Source organism: Panulirus ornatus, chromosome 48 (assembly GCF_036320965.1).
Source record: "Panulirus ornatus isolate Po-2019 chromosome 48, ASM3632096v1, whole genome shotgun sequence".
In the NCBI taxonomy this organism is placed as follows: Eukaryota; Metazoa; Arthropoda; class Malacostraca; order Decapoda; family Palinuridae; genus Panulirus; species Panulirus ornatus.
The window spans coordinates 28,716,659-28,733,847 of record NC_092271.1 but is presented as its reverse complement, the minus strand read 5'-3'; the positions used below and the strand labels follow the sequence as shown (position 1 = coordinate 28,733,847).

At 41.9% G+C, this 17,189-nt stretch overlaps 1 protein-coding gene across 1 annotated transcript in view; it reads left to right on the top strand.

Annotated features, from left to right (window-relative positions):
- Spt6 (transcription elongation factor Spt6) overlaps window positions 1-17,189 on the top strand; it is a 71,473-nt gene that overhangs the window by 42,937 nt on the left and 11,347 nt on the right. Inside the window, exons 9-11 of the mRNA XM_071690372.1 lie at window positions 7,242-7,384; window positions 7,597-7,747; window positions 14,320-14,803. Of these exons, the coding sequence (XP_071546473.1) occupies window positions 7,242-7,384; window positions 7,597-7,747; window positions 14,320-14,803 (778 nt within the window). The remainder of the gene's footprint in view (window positions 1-7,241; window positions 7,385-7,596; window positions 7,748-14,319; window positions 14,804-17,189) is intronic.

Sequence of the window (17,189 nt, the reverse complement as noted above, 5' to 3'; positions counted from 1 at the left end):
GAGCAAAAATGGGTATATTTGAGGGAATAGTAGTTCCAACAATGTTATATGGTTGCAAGGCATGGACTATAGATAGGGTTGTACAAAGGAGGGTAAATGTGTTGGATATGAAATGTTTGAGGACAGTATGTGGTGTGAGTTGGTTTAATCGAATAAGTAATGAAAGGGTAAGAGAGATGTGTGGAAATGAAAAGAGTGTGGTTAAGAGAGCAGAAGAGGTTGTGCTGATATGGTTTGGACATCTGGAGAGAATGAGTGAGGAAAGGTTGGTAAAGAGGATATATATGTCAGAGGTGGAGGGAAGAAGGAGAAGCAGGAGACCAAATTGGAGGTGGAAGGATGGAGTGAAAATGATTTTGAGTGATCGGGGCCTGAACATACAGGAGGATGAAAATCATGCAAGGAATAAAGTGAATTGGAACAATGTGGTATATGGGGGTCAACGTGCTGTTTGTAGGTTGAACCAGGGCATGTGAAGTGTCTAGGGTAAACCATGGAAAGCTGTGGTTTCAGTGCATTGCACATGACAGCTAGAGACTGAGTGTGAATGAATGTGGCCCTTGTTGTCTTTTCCTAGCGTGCACACGGGGGGGTTGCCATGTAGTACTACTCTGAAGCAGGAGCTGTGGGAGTATGTGATAGAGTGAAATAAAGTAAACTCTAGATTGATATGGGTGAAACTGAAATTGGATAGAGAGAGATGGGTGATTATTGGTGCCTATGCACCTGGTCATGATAAGAAAGATGATTAGAGGCAAGTGTTTTGGGAGAAGCTGAGTGAGTGTATTAGCAGCTTTGATGCACGAGACCGGGTTATAGTGATGGATGATTTGAATGCAAAGGTGAGTAATGCAGCAGCTGAGGGTATAATTGGTGTACATGGGGTGTTTGGGTGTTCAGTGTTGTAAATGGAAATGGTGAAGAGCTTGTAGATTTGTGTGCTGAAAAAGGACTGGTGATTGGGAATACCTGGTTTAAAAAGAGAGATATACATAAATATACATATTTAAGTAGGAGAGATTGCCAGACAGCATTATTGGATTATGTGTTAATTGATAGGCACATGAAAGAGAGACTTTTGGATGTTAATGTGCTGAGAGGGACAACTGGAGGGATGTCTGATCTTTATCTTGTGGAGGTGAAGATATGTACAGGTTTTCAGAAAAGAAGAATGTTGGGACGAGGAAAGTGGTGAGAGTAAGTGAGGTTGGATAGATGTGTGAGTAGCACTACTCCTGAAGCAGGAGTTGTGGGAGTATGTGATAGAGTGAAAGAAAGTAAACGCTAGATTGATATGGGTGAAACTGAAAGTGGATAGAGAGAGATGGGTTATTATTGGTGCCTATGCACCTGGTCATGATAAGAAAGATGATTAGAGGCAAGTATTTTGGGAGTTGCTGAGTGAGTGTATTAGCAGCTTTGATGCACAAGACCAGGTTATAGTGATGGGTGATTTGAATGCAAAGGTGAGTAATGCGGCAGCTGAGGGTATAATTGGTGTACATGGGGTGTTTGGGTGTTCAGTGTTGTAAATGGAAATGGTGAAGAGCTTGTAGATTTGTGTGCTGAAAAAGGACTGGTGATTGGGGATACCTGGTTTAAAAAGAGAGATATACATAAATATACATATTTAAGTAGGAGAGATTGCCCGACAGCATTATTGGATTACGTGTTAATTGATAGGCACATGAAAGAGAGACTTTTGGATGTTAATGTGCTGAGAGGGACAACTGGAGGGATGTCTGATCATGATCTTGTGGAGGTGAAGGTGAAGATATGTACAGGTTTTCAGAAAAGAAGAATGTTGGGATGAGGAGAGTGGTGAGAGTAAGTGAGGTTGGATAGATGTGTGAGTAGCACTACTCATGAAGCAGGAGTTGTGGGAGTATGTGATAGAGTGAAACAAAGTAAACGCTAGATTGATATGGGTGAAACTGAAAGTGGATAGAGAGAGATGGGTTATTATTGGTGCCTATGCACCTGGTCATGATAAGAAAGATGATTAGAGGCAAGTGTTTTGGGAGTTGCTGAGTGAGTGTATTAGCAGCTTTGATGCACGAGACCAGGTTATAGTGATGGGTGATTTGAATGCAAAGGTAAGTAATGCGGCAGCTGAGGGTATAATTGGTGTACATGGGGTGTTTGGGTGTTCAGTGTTGTAAATGGAAATGGTGAAGAGCTTGTAGATTTGTATGCTGAATAAGGACTGGTGATTAGGGATACCTGGTTTAAAAAGAGAGATATACGTATTATATATATTATATTTTGCTTTGTCGCTGTCTCCCGCGTTTGCGAGGTAGCGCAAGGAAACTGACGAAAGAAATGGCCCAACCCACCCCCATACACAATGCATAAACACACACACACGTCCACACACGCAAATATACATACCTATACATCTCAATGTACACATATATACATACACAGACACATACATATATACCCATGCACACAATTCACACTGTCTGCCCCCATTCACTCCCATCGCCACCTCGCCACACATGGAATACCATCCCCCTCCCCCCTCATGTGTGCGAGGTAGCACTAGGAAAAGACAACAAAGGCCCCATTCGTTCACTCTCAGTCTCTAGCTGTCATGCAATAATGGCCGAAACCACAGCTCCCTTTCCACATCCAGGCCCCACACAACTTTCCATGGTTTACCCCAGACGCTTCACATGCCCTGATTCAATCCACTGACAGCACATCAACCCCGGTATACCACATTGATCCAATTCACTCTATTCCTTGCCCTCCTTTCACCCTCCTGCATGTTCAGGCCCCAATCACACAAAATCTTTTTCACTCCATCTTTCCACCTCCAATTTGGTGTCCCATTTCTTCTCGTTCCCTCCACCTCTGACACATATATCCTCTTGGTCAATCTTTCCTCACTCATTCTCTCCATGTGCCCAAATCATTTCAAAACACCCTCCTCTGCTCTCTCAACCACGCTCTTTTTATTTCCACACATCTCTCTTACCCTTACATTACTTACTCGATCAAACCACCACACACCACACATTGTCCTCAAACATCTCATTTCCAGCACATCCACCCTCCTGCGCACAACTCTGTCCATAGCCCACGCCTCGCAACCATACAACATTGTTGGAACCACTATTCCTTCAAACATACCCATTTTTGCTTTCCGAGATAATGTTCTCGACTTCCACACATTCTTCAAGGCTCCCAGGATTTTCGCCCCCTCCCCCACCCTATGATTCACTTCCGCTTCCATGGATCCATCCGCTGCCAGATCCACTCCCAGATATCTAAAACACTTGACTTCCTCCAGTTTTTCTCCATTCAAACTAACCTCCCAATTGACTTGACCCTCAACCCTACTGTACCTAATAACCTTGCTCTTATTCACATTTACTCTTAACTTTCTTCTTTCACACACTTTACCAAACTCAGTCACCAGCTTCTGCAGTTTCTCCCATGAATCAGCCACCAGCACTGTATCATCAGCGAACAACAACTGACTCACTTCCCAAGCTCTCTCATCCACAACAGGCTTCATACTTGCCCCTCTTTCCAAAACTCTTGCATTCACCTCCCTAACAACCCCATCCATAAACAAATTAAACAACCATGCCGCAAACCTACATTCACTGAGAACCAATCACTTTCCTCTCTTCCTACACGTACACATGCCTTACATCCTCGATAAAGACTTTTCACTGCTTCTAACAACTTGCCTCCCACACCATATATTCTTAATACCTTCCACAGAGCATCTCTATCAACTCTATCATATGCCTTCTCCAGATGCATAAATGCTACATACAAATCCATTTGCTTTTCTAAGTATTTCTCACATACATTCTTCAAAGCAAACACCTGATCCACACATCCTCTACCACTTCTGAAACCACACTGCTCTTCCCCAATCTGATGCTCTGTACATGCCTTCACCCTCTCAATCAATACCCTCCCATATAATTTGCCAGGAATACTCAACAAACTTATACATAAGTATACATATTTAAGTAGGAGAGATTGCCAGACAGCATTATTGGATTACATGTTAATTGATAGGCACATGAAAGAGAGACTTTTGGATGTTAATGTGCTGAGAGGGACAACTGGAGGGATGTCTGATCATTATCTTGTGGAGGTGAAGGTGAAGATATGTACAGTATTTCAGAAAAGAAGAATGTTAGGGCGAAGAGAGTGGTGAGAGTAAGTGAGTTTGGATAGGAGACATGCGAGGAAGTACCAGGAGAGATTGAGTGCAGAATGGCGAAAGATGAGAGCAAATGATGTAAGGGGAGTGGGTGAGGAATGGGATGTATTTGGGGAAGCAGTGATGGTTTGCGCTAAAGAAGCCTGTCGTATGAGAAAGGTGGGTGGTGGGCAGATTAGAAAAGGAGTGAGTGGTGGGATGAAGAAGAAAGATTGTTAGTGAAAGAGAAGAGAGAGGCATTTGGACAATTTCTGCAGGGAAATAATGCAGTTGACTGGGAGATGTATAAAAGAAAGAGGCAAGAGGTCAAGAGAAAGGTGCAAGAGGTGAAAAAGGGGGCAAATGAAAGTTGGAGTGAGGGAGTATCATTAAATATATATATATTTCTGGGACCTGGATGTGGAAAGGGAGCTGTGGTTTTGGTGCATTACACATGACAGCTAGAGACTTAGTGTGATCGAATGTGGCTTTTGTTGTCGTTTCCTGGAGCTACCTCGCGTGCATGCAGGAGGATGAGGGTGTCATTTCGTGTGTGGCGGGTTGGTGGCAGGAATGGATGAAGGCAGCATGTATGAATATGTTTTTATTTATTGTTATACATTGATGTAAGGCATGTGTACGAGTAGAAAGAGAGGAAAGTGATTGGTTCTCAGTGAATGTTGGTTTGCAGCAGGGGTGCATAATGTCTCCATGGTTGTTTAATTTGTTTATGCATGGGGTTGTTAGGGAGGTGAATGCAAGAGTTTTGGAGAGAGGGGCAAATCTGTTGTGGAGGAGAGAGCTTGGGAAATGAGTCAGTTGTTCATTAATGATACAGCGCTGGTGGCTGATTCGGGTGAGAAACTGCAGAAGCTTGTGACTGAGTTTGGTAAAGTATGTGAAAGAAGAAAGCTGAGAATAAATGTGAATAAGAGCAAGTTTATTAGGTACAGTAGGGTTGAGGGACAAATCAATTGGGAGGTAAGTTTGAATGGAGAAAAACTGGAAGAAGTGAAGTGTTTTAGATATCTGGGAGTGGATTTGGCAGTGGATGGAACCATGGAAGCAGAAGTGAGTCACAGGGTGGGGGAGGGGGCAAAGGTTCTGGGAGCATTGAAAAATGTGTGGAAGGTGAAAACATTATCTCGGAAAGCAAAAATGTGTATGTTTGAAGGAATAGTGGTTCCTACAATGTTATATGGTTGTGAGGCATGGGCTATAGATAGAGTTGTGCAGAGTAGGGTGGATGTGCTGGAAATGAGATGTTTGAGGACAATATGTGGTGTGAGGTGGTTTGATCGAGTTAGTAATGAAAGGGTAAGAGAGATGTATGGTTATGAAGAGTGTGGTTGAGAGAGCAGAAGAGGGTGTTTTGAAATGATTTGGTCACATGGAGAGAATGAGTGAGGAAAGATTGACAAAGAGGATATATGTGTCAGAGGTGGAGGGAACGATTAGAAGTGGGAGACCAAATTGGAGGTGGAAGGATGGAGTGAAAAAGATTTTGAGCAATCATGGCCTGAACATGCAGGAGGGTGAAAGGCGTTCAAGGAATAGAGTGAATTGGAACAATGTGGTATACGGGGGTCGATGTGCTGTCAGTGGATTGAACAAGGGCATGTGAGGCGTCTGGGGTAAACCATGGAAAGTTGTGTGGGGCCTGGATGAGGAAAGGGAGCTTTGGTTTAGGTGCATTATACATGACAGCTAGAGACTGAGTGTGAATGAATGTGGCCTTTGTTGTCTTTTCTTAGTGCTACCTTGTGCGCATGCGGGGGGAGGGGGGTTGTCATTTCATGTGTGGCGGGGTGGCGACGGAAATGAATAAAGGCAGCAAGTATGAATTATGTACATGTGTATATATGTATATGTCTATGTATGTATATGTATATGTTGAAATATATAGGTATGTATATGTGTGTGTGTGTGGATGTGTATGTATATACATGTGTATGTGGTTGGGTTGGGCCATTCTTTCGTCTGTTTCCTTGCGCTACCTCGCTAACGCGGGAGACAACGACATGACAAAGTATAATACTTTGACACTGTCTCCCGCGTTAGGTAACGCAAGGAAACGGAAGAAAGAATGGCCCAACCCACCCACATACACATGTATATACATAAACACCCACACATGCACATATACATACCTATACATTTCAACATATACATACATATTCATACATGCTGCCTTCATCCATTCCCGCCACACATGGAAGTACATGATCGTATTAGTTGGTAGATCTTGTTTATCAGAAACCATACAAAAGCATATTAGATCATATTAGGTGGTTTGATTGAGTAAGTGATGAAAGGGTAAGAGAGATGTGTGAAAATATAATGAGTGTGGTTGAGAGAGCATAAGAGTGTGTGTTGAAATGGTTTGGACATATGGAGAGAATGAGTTAGGAAAGATTGACAAAGAGGATATATGTGTCAGAGATGGAGGGAACAAGGAGAAGCAGGAGACCAAATTGGGGATGGAAGTTTGGTGTGAAAAGGACTTTGAGCGATCAGGGCCTGAACATATAGGAGGGTGAGAGGCATGCAAGAAAAAAAGGGGATTGGATCACTGTGGTATACCAGGGTCAACGTGCTGTCAGTTGACTGAACCAGGGTATGTGAAGCGTCTGGGGTAAACCATAGAAAGGTGTGTGGGGCCTGGATGTGGATAGGGAGCTGTGTTTTCTGTGCATTACACATGACAGCTGTAGACTGAGTATGAACGAATTTGGCCCTTTTTTGTCTGTTTTCCTGGTGCTACCTCACTGAAACGGGGGTAGCAAAGCTGTTTCCTGTTGGGTGGGGTAGCACTTGGAATGGATAAAGACAAGCAAGTATGAAAATGTACATGTGTAAATATGTACATGTCTATGTGTATGTATATGTATATATTGATATATGTATGTATATGTGCGTGTACAGGCATTTATGTATGTACATGTGTATATGAGTGGATGGGCCATTCTTCGTCTGTTTCCTGGCACTACCTTACTGATGCAAGAAACAGCAATTAGATATGATGAAATAAGGAAATAAAAGATCATTCAGTTACATGCTCATTTTGCAGTGGTGTCAGCTGAAGCATCGTAAGGAGAACTTACGGGCAAGGTTTCAGATGATGGGGGAATATCAAGGTGACCTCATCATGAAGGACCTGGATGCCCCACTGCCAGAAAATATGCGCACAATCAAAGAAGAAGATATTGAGCGGTGAGCCAGCTTTCATTTTGTAAGAGGCAGTTGAAAGTATTGCTGACTGCTGTCGAGTTGAATATTATTTGACATACCAAACTTTACTGTAATTTAAAGTAATATATTATGAAAATGTAGAGTTGAATATAAATGTATTCAGCTCTTACTAATGTGTAGTATTATACTTACAAAAGATTATGTATTAAACTAGTGTCTGGTTAATTTTCCAGTATTGAAGAAATTGAGACATCAGAGCAGTTCAATGATTACTACAAATTGTTTTTGTTGTACTATGGTAAAGATCAGCCTGCAATGCGAGAGCACATGAAGGCCAAACGAAAGGAACAGAGACCAACAACAAGAATAACAAAGGTTGTTAAGGTTGGTGAAGGAACAGTGTCTGTTGAACAATTGTAGTTTCTGTAAAGATATGATGATTTTGCATTGCCTTCAGAAAATTTCTACTCCAAGTTTACATCTCACTTCTTCCTTTCTTTTTGGCTAACTATTTTGTCACATGAGTTGAAAAATGAGGGCTAATATTTATAATCTCTCTGTCTCTACTGATAGCTTTTAATAAAGATCACAAATTAACTAAACTGATAAAATGTTATGAATATGGTAGCAAACTGGAAATTGGAGATGATAGGCAAAATGATTAATGCAAATAGTTCTCAGTTTGGTGAACAGAGAAGAGGTAGTGAAAGTTTTGCAGTTTGGTGAACAGAGAAGAGGTAGTGAAAGCTTTGCAGTTTGGTGAACAGAGAAGAGGTAGTGAAAGCTTTGCGGAAGATGAAAGCCAGCAAGGTGGCGGGTTTGGATGGTATTGCAGGGGAAGTTATAAAGAAAAGGGTGTGACTGTGTTGTTGATTAGTTGTTAAGGATATTCAATGTATGTATGGATCATGAAGTGCCTGAGGAATGGCGGAATGCATGCATAGTGACATTGTACAAATGCAAAAGGGATAAAGGTGAGTGTTCAAATTACAGAGGCATAAGTCTGTTTAGTATTCCTGGGAAATTATATGGAAGGGTATTGATTAAGAGGGTAAAGGCATTTATAGATCATCAGACTGGGGAAGAGCATTGTGGTTTCAGAAGTGGTAGAGGATGTGTGGATCAGGTGTTTGCTTTGAAGAATGTATGTGAGAAATACTTAGAAAAGCAAATGGATTTGTATGTAGCATTTATGGATCTGGAGAAGGCATATGATAGAGTTGATAGAGATGCTCTGTGGAAGGTATTAAGAATATAAGGTGTGGGAGGCAAGTTGCTATAAGCAGTGAAAAGTTTTATCGAGGATGTAAGGCATGTGTACGAGTAGGAAGAGAGAAAAGTGATTGGTGTGTAATGTCTCCATGGTTGTTTAATTTGTTTATGGATGGGGTTGTTAGGGAGGTGAATGCAAGAGTTTTGGAGAGAGGGGTAAATATGCAGTCAGTTGTGGATCAGAGGGCTTGAGAAGTGAGTCAGTTGTTGTTCGCTGATGATACAGCGCTGGTGGCTGATTCATGTGAGAAACTGCAGAAGCTGGTGACTGAGTTTGGTAAAGTGTGTGGAAGAAGAAAGTTAAGAGTAAATGTGAATAAGAGCAAGGTTATTAGGTACAGTAGGGTTGAGGGTCAAGTCAATTGAGAGGTGAGTTTGAATGGAGAAAAACTGAAGGAAGTGAAGTGTTTTAGATATCTGGGAGTGGATCTGGCAGCGGATGGAACCATGGAAGCGGAAGTGGATCATAGGGTGGGGGAGGGGGCGAAAATTCTGGGGGCCTTGAAGAATGTGTGGAAGGTGAAAACATTATCTCGGAAAGCAAAAATGGGTATGTTTGAAGGAATAGTGGTTCCAACAATGTTGTATGGTTGCGAGGCGTGCGCTATGGATAGAGTTGTGCGCAGGAGGGTGGATGTGCTGGAAATGAGATGTTTGAGGACAATGTGTGGTGTGAGGTGGTTTGATCGAGTGAGTAACGTAAGGGTAAGAGAGATGTGTGGAAATAAAAAGAGCGTGGTTGAGAGAGCAGAAGAGGGTGTTTTGAAGTGGTTTGGGCACATGGAGAGAATGAGTGAGGAAAGATTGACCAAGAGGATATATGTGTCGGAGGTGGAGGGAACGAGGAGAAGAGGGAGACCAAATTGGAGGTGGAAAGATGGAGTGAAAAAGATTTTGTGTGATCGGGGCCTGAACATGCAGGAGGGTGAAAGGAGGGCAAGGAATAGAGTGAATTGGAGCGATGTGGTATACCGGGGTTGACGTGCTGTCAGTGGATTGAATCAAGGCATGTGAAGCGTCTGGGGTAAACCATGGAAAGCTGTGTAGGTATGTATATTTGCGTGTGTGGAAGTATGTATATACATGTGTATGGGGGGGGGTTGGGCCATTTCTTTCATCTGTTTCCTTGCGCTACCTCGCAAACGTGGGAGACAGCGACAAAGTATAATAAAATAAATAAAGAAATAATAATAATATATATATATATATATATATATATATATATATATATATATATATATATATATATATATATATATATATTTATCTATTTATTTATTTATTTATTTATTTATTTCCCTTTTCCATATTTTTTTTTTTTTTTTTTTTATACTTTGTCGCTGTCTCCCGCGTTTGCGAGGTAGCGCAAGGAAACAGACGAAAGAAATGGCCCCACCCCCCCCCCCCCCATACACATGTACATACGTCCACACACGCAAATATACATACCTACACAGCTTTCCATGGTTTACCCCAGACGCTTCACATGCCTTGATTCAATCCACTGACAGCACGTCGATCCCGGTATACCACATCGATCCAATTCACTCTATTCCTTGCCTGCCTTTCACCCTCCTGCATGTTTAGGCCCCGATCACTCAAAATCTTTTTCACTCCATCTTTCCACCTCCAATTTGGTCTCCCACTTCTCCTCGTTCCCTCCACCTCCGACACATATATCCTCTTGGTCAATCTTTCCTCACTCATTCTCTCCATGTGACCAAACCATTTCAAAACACCCTCTTCTGCTTTCTCAACCACTCTCTTTTTATTTCCACACATCTCTCTCACCCTTACGTTACTTACTCGATCAAACCACCTCACACCACATATTGTCCTCAAACATCTCATTTCCAGCATATCCACCCTCCTGCGCACAACTCTATCCATAGCCCACGCCTCGCAACCATACAACATTGTTGGAACCACCATTCCTTCAAACATACCCATTTTTGCTTTCCAAGATAGTGTTCTCGACTTCCAAACATTCTTCAAGGCTCCCAGAATTTTCGCCCCCTCCCCCACCTTTTGATTCACTTCTGCTTCCATGGTTCCATCCGCTGCCAGATCCACTCCCAGATATCTAAAACACTTTACTTCCTCCAGTTTTTCTCCATTCAAACTTACCTCCCAATTGACTTGACCCTCAACCCTACTGTACCTAATAACCTTGCTCTTATTCACATTTACTCTCAACTTTCTTCTTTCACACACTGTACCAAACTCAGTCACCAGCTTCTGCAGTTTCTCACATGAATCAGCCACCAGTGCTGTATCATCAACGAACAACAACTGACTCACTTCCCAAGCTCTCTCATCCACAACAGACTGCATACTTTCAATTTCTAAAGGGGGAAACAGAAGGAGTCAAGTGGTTAGTGCTCATCATCCTTGAAGGCTCAGATTGGGGTGTCTGAATGTGTATGGATGTAACCAAGATGAGAAAAGAGGAGAGATAGGTAGTATGTTTGAGGAAAGAAACCTGGATGTTCTGAATCTGAGTGAAATGAAGCTCATGTGTGAATAAAGGGGAAGAATGATTGGGAAAAGTCTTGGGAGTAAAGTCAGGGTTTGGTGAGAGTGCAGCACAACTCCTGAAGCAGGAGTTGTGGGAGTGTGTGGTAGAGTGTAAGGAAGTAAATTCTAGATTGATGTGGGTAAAATTGAAAGTGAATGAAGAGAGATTGGTGACTATTGGTGCTTATGCACCTGGTCATGAGAAGAAAGATCATGAGAGGCAAGTATTTTGGGAGCAGCTGAGTGAATGTGTCAGCAGCTTTGGTGCATGAGACTGGTTATTAGTAATGGGTGATTTGAATGCAAAGGTGAGTAATGTGGTAGTTGAGGGTATAATTGGTGTACATAGGATATTCAGTGTTGTGAATGGAAATGGTGAAGAGTTTGTGGATTTGTGTACTAAAAAAGACCAGTGATTGGGAATACCTGGTTTAAAAAGAAAGATGTCCATAAGTATACGTATGTGAGTAGGAGAGACGGTCATGGGGTATTATTCAATTATGTGTTAATTGATAAGCATGTAAAAGAGAGACTTTTGGATGTTTATGTTCTGACTGAGTGGGTCTGCTGGAGGGATGCGTGATCACTATCTTGTGGATGTGAAGGTGAAGGTTTTTGGAGGTTTTCATAAAAAAAAAAAAGAGAATGTTGAGAGAAGAGAATGGTGAGAATAAGTGAGGTTGGAAAGGAGACTTGTGTGAGGAAGTACCAGGAGAGATTGAGTGTAGAATGGCAAAAAGTGACAGCAAATGACATGAGGGGATTGAGTGAGGAATGGGATATATTTAGAGAAGCAGTAATGGCATGTGCAAAAGATGCATGTGGCATGAGAAAGATGGGAAGTGGGCAGATTAGAAAGGGTAGTGAATGGTAGGATGAAGAAGTAAAGTTGTTAATGAAAGAGAAAAGAGAGGCATTTGGATGATACTTACAAGGAAGGAGTGCAAATGACTGGGAGATGTATGTAAGAAAGTGGGAGGAGGTCAAGAGGAAGGTGCAAGGGTTGAAAAAGAGGACAAATGAGAGTTAGGGTAAGAGAGTATTATTAAACTTTTTTTAAGGACGTAAATTATGAGCCTAAGGCAAGAGAACAAATGGGAATATTGGTGAAGGGGGCAAGGGGAAGTAACAATGGGTAGTGATGAAGTGAGAAGATGTAGTTAGTATTTTGAAGGTTTGTTGAATGTGTTTCATGATAGAGTGGCAGATGTAGGGTGTTTTGGTCGGTGTGGTGTGTAAAGTGAGAGGGTCTAGGAGAATGATTTGGTTTAGAGAGAAGAGGTAGTGAAAGCTCTGTAGAAGATGAAACCCAGCAAGGTGGCTTGTTTACATGGTATTGTAGTAAAATTTATTGAGAAAGGGGGTGACTTTGTTATTGATTGGTTTGTAAGGATATTCCTTGTATGTATGGATCATGGTAAAGTGCCTGATGATTGACAGAATCAGTTTGTCGAGTATTCCTAGGAAATTATATGGGAGGGTATTGATTGAGAGGGTGAAGGCATGTACTGAGCATCATTTTTGGGGAAGAGCGGTGTGGTTTCAGAAGTGGTAGAGGATGTGTGAATCAGGTGTTTGCTTTGAAGAATGTGTGTGGGAAATACTTCAAGAAATATATGGATTTGTATGTAGCATTTATGGATCTGGAGAAGGCATATGATAGGGTTGATAGAGATGCTTTGTGGAAGGTTTTAAGAGTATATCGTATGGGAGGTAAGCTGCTAGAAGCAGTGAAAAGTTTTTACCAAGGATGTAAGGCTTATGTACGAGTAGGAAGAGAGGAGAGTGATTGGTTCCTTGTGAAGATCGGTATGCAGCAGGGGTGTGTGGTGTCCCTATGGTTGTTTTATTTGTTTATAGACGAGGTGGTTAGGGAGGTGAGTGCATGAGTTTTGGAGCGAGGGACGAGTATGCAGTCTGTTGGGCATGAGAGGGCCTAGGAAGTGAGTCAGCTGATGTTCGCCAGTGATATAACACTGATGGCTGATTCGAACGAGAAACTGCAGGAGTTGGTGACTGAGTTTGAAAAAGTGTGTGAAAGGAGAAAATTGAGAGTAAATGTGAATAAGAGCAAGATTATTAGGTTCGGTAGGGTTGAGGGACAAGTAAATTGGGAGGTAAGTTTTAATGGAGAAAACTTGATAGAAGTGAAGTGTTTTAGACATCTGGGAGTGGACTTGCAGCAGATGGAATGTGGAAGTGAGTCACAGAGTGGGGGAGGGGGCAAAGGTTCTGGGAGCAATGAAGAATGTGTGGAAGGAGAGAACGTTATTTTGAAGAACAAAAATGGGTAAATATGAAGGAATAGCAGTTCCATCAATGTTATATGGTTGTGAGGCATGGGCTATAGATAAGTTTGTACAGAGGAGGGTGGATTTGTTGGAAATGAAATGTTTGAGGACAATATGTGGTGTGAAGTGGTTTGATCGAGTAAGTAATGAAAGGGTAAGAGGGATTTGTGGAAATAGAAAGAGATTGGTTGAGAGAGCTGAAGAGGGTGTATTGAAATGGTCTGGATGGAGAGAATGAGTGAGGAGAGATTGACAAAGAGGATATATGTGTCTAAGGTGGAGGGAACAAGGAGAAGTAGGGGACCACATTGGAGGTGGAAGGATGGATTTAAAAAGATTTTGAGTGATTTGGGCCTGAACATACAGTGAGGTGAGAGCCATGCAAGGAATAGAGTGAATTGGAACGAGTGGTATACTGGGATCTATGTGCTGTCGTTGGACTGAACTAGGGTATGTGCAGCGTCTGGGGTAAACCATGGAAAGTTTTGTGGGTCCTGTGTTTTCGGTGCATTACACATGACAGCTATAGATTGAGGGTGAGCAAATGTGGCCTTTTTTGTTTGTTTTACATGGCGCTACCTCACTGAAGCAGGGGTGGCGATACTGTTTCCTGTGGTGCGGGATAGAGACAGGAATTGATGAAGGCAAGCTGGTATGAATATGCACATATGTATATATGTATATGTCTATGTGTTTATGTATATGTTGATATGTATATGTGTGTATATGGGCATTTATGTATATATGTGTATATGAGTGGATGGGCTATTCTTCATCTGTCTCCTGGTGCTACCTCGCTGATGCGGGAAACAGCAATTATGTATAATGAATAGAATATGTTAATATTTTTTTAATAATTTTTGTTTTATTTCAAAGGTTTTAAGAAAAATAAAGAGAAAGAAGAAGAAGAAAAAGAAGACCCTTGTCATTGAGGATGATGATGAAGAGGAAGACATGAACAAGGAAACTGAATTAGAAAAAGACAAGGATGATGAAGCAGGAAAGGACATGGCAAGTGAGACAGAGAAGGACAAAGTTGATGATGCTATGAAAGACAAGGATGATGAGGCAGGTAAAGATAAAGAGGATGGAGACAAAGACATGGAAGTTGTTATAGATAAGGATAAGGAAGATGAAGCTGAAAAGGAGAATGTGAAAGCCAAGGACAAGGGTAATGGAGAACATGATGATGATGATGATGAGGAAGAGGAGGAAGAAGAGGAGGAAGTAGAGACAGAGGTGGAAACAGAAGTGGAGGAAGAAGTGGAGGATGAAAATCAGGAACCTGATGAAGACTCAGAAGCTCTTAAAAAAGCAGTTCGGAGGCATGAATATGAATTACTAAGGAGAGCTGGCATTGGTGAGTATTTCTCTGCAATAAATTATTATGAATACTAGCTTATACATGTGGGAAAGAGATTAGCACTCAAGGGGTCCCAGCCCTCAACCTCATATTTTTGTCAAGCAAGTCTTTTTAGTTGACCATAACTCACTATTCACTCTTTCTCCCATATCCCCAGAGGAAACAGAAGAAGGAGTCATGTGGTGAGTGCTCATCCTCCTCGAAGGCTCAGATTGGGGTGTTTAAATGTGTGTGGATGTAACCAAGATGAGAAAAAAGGAGAGATAGGTAGTATTTTAGAGGAAAGGAACCTGGATGTTTTGGCTCTGAGTGAAACGAAGCTCAAGGATAAAGGGGAAGAGTGGTTTGGGAATGTCTTGGGAGTTAAGTTAGGGGTTGGTGAGAGGACAAGAGCAAAGGAAGGAGTAGGCAAATGGTGTATATGTATGAAAAAAATTATTGTGTATTTATATGTATTTATATATGTGTGTATATGAGTGGATGGGTCTTTCTTTGTCTGTTTCCTGGTGCTACCTTGCTGATGCAGGAAACGGCATTCAAGTATAATAAAATAGATGATAGATATTCATGCTTATTCGCCGCCATCCATTCCCAACACCACCCTGTCCCATAGGATCCAGCATAATTGCATGAAAGAAAGGAAGGAAAAAATATGCATGCATTCTTTTCTTCCACTTGTGATCACTGCCCCGTGTCAGCTAGGTAGCACCAGGAAACAGATGAAGAAAGGCCACATCTGCTTACATCCATATACTATCTGTCATATGTAATGCACTAAAACCACAACTCCAGGTCCCACAGACATTTCTATGGTTTGCCATGGACATCACACAAACCTTGGTTCAGACCATTGATAGCACATTTACCCCAGCATACCACATCATTCCAACTCATATCCTGTGTATACCTTTCACCCTCCTGCGTGGGCAAGACCTAATCACTAAAAATCTTTTATGCTACATCCTTCCATCTCCAGTTTGGTCTCCCTGTGCTCCTTGTTCCCTCCACTTGTGACACATATATCCTTTTTGCCAACCTTTCCTGATTTATTCTCTCCATATGTCCAGACCACTTCAAAATACCTTTTGCTCTCTCAGTCGCATTTTTTATTACCACACATCTATCTCACCCTTTTGTTATACACTCGATTAAACCTCCACTCACCGCATATTGTCCTTAAATATTTCATTTCCAACACAGTCACCGTACTCCACACAACCCAACCTATATCCCATGCCTTGCAACCATAGATATTATTGAGACTACTGTTCCTTTAAGCATACCCATTTTTGCCCTCCTAGATAGTGTTCTCTTTTCCACACATTCTTCAGCCCTCCCAGAACCCTCACCCAGTCACCCACCCTGTGATCAATGTCTTATGATTCCATTCGCTGTCAAATCCTCTTCCAGATATGTAAAGCACTTTACTTCCTCCAATTTTTTCCTTTCAATCTTACATCACAAATAACTTGTCCCTCAACCTTGCTGAAATCAGTAACCTTGCTTTTATTCACGTTCATTCTTATCTTTCTTCTTTCACATGCTCTTCTGAACTCAATCACCAAGTTCTGCAGTTTCTCACTCGAATCAGCTACCAGTGCTGAATCATCAGCATACAACAACTTACTCCCTTCCTGGGCCTTCTCATCCTCCACAGACTGCATACTTGCCCCTCTCTCCAAGACTCTTGCATTTACCTCCATCACTACCCCATCATAAACAAATTTAACAACATGGTGACATCCCACACCCCTGCCACAGACCAGCCTTCACCTGGAACCATTTACTCTCCTACTCTCATACACATGCCTCCACCCTTGATAAGATTTCACTGCTTTGCGCAGCTTACCTCCCTCACCATATGTTCTTAAGGCCTCCCACAAAGCATCTCTGTCAACTCCATCATATGCTTTCTCCAGATCTATAAGTGTCACATAAATCCATCTCTTTTCCAGGTTATTTCTCACTCACACTCCTTAAAGCAAGCACCTGATCCACACATCCTCTACCACATCTGAAACCACACTGCTCTACCCCAATATAATGCTCTGTACATAATTTCATCCTCTGTATTTTGAACACTCACCTTGATCCCCCTTTCCTTTATAGAATGGCGCTATATATGCTTTCTGCTAATCCTTAGGCACCTCACGATGATCCATACATACATTGTATATCCTTACCAACCAGTCAACATCACAGACACACCCTTTCTTAATGAATTCAACTTTAATACCATCTGCTTCAGCTGCTCTACTTCATTTCATTTTACACAAAGCTTTCGCCACCTCTTCTCTCTTGACTAAACAACTCTCCATGACTCTCTCACTTCGCATAACACCCTGAGCAAAATACCCTATATCTGCCACACTGTCATCAAACA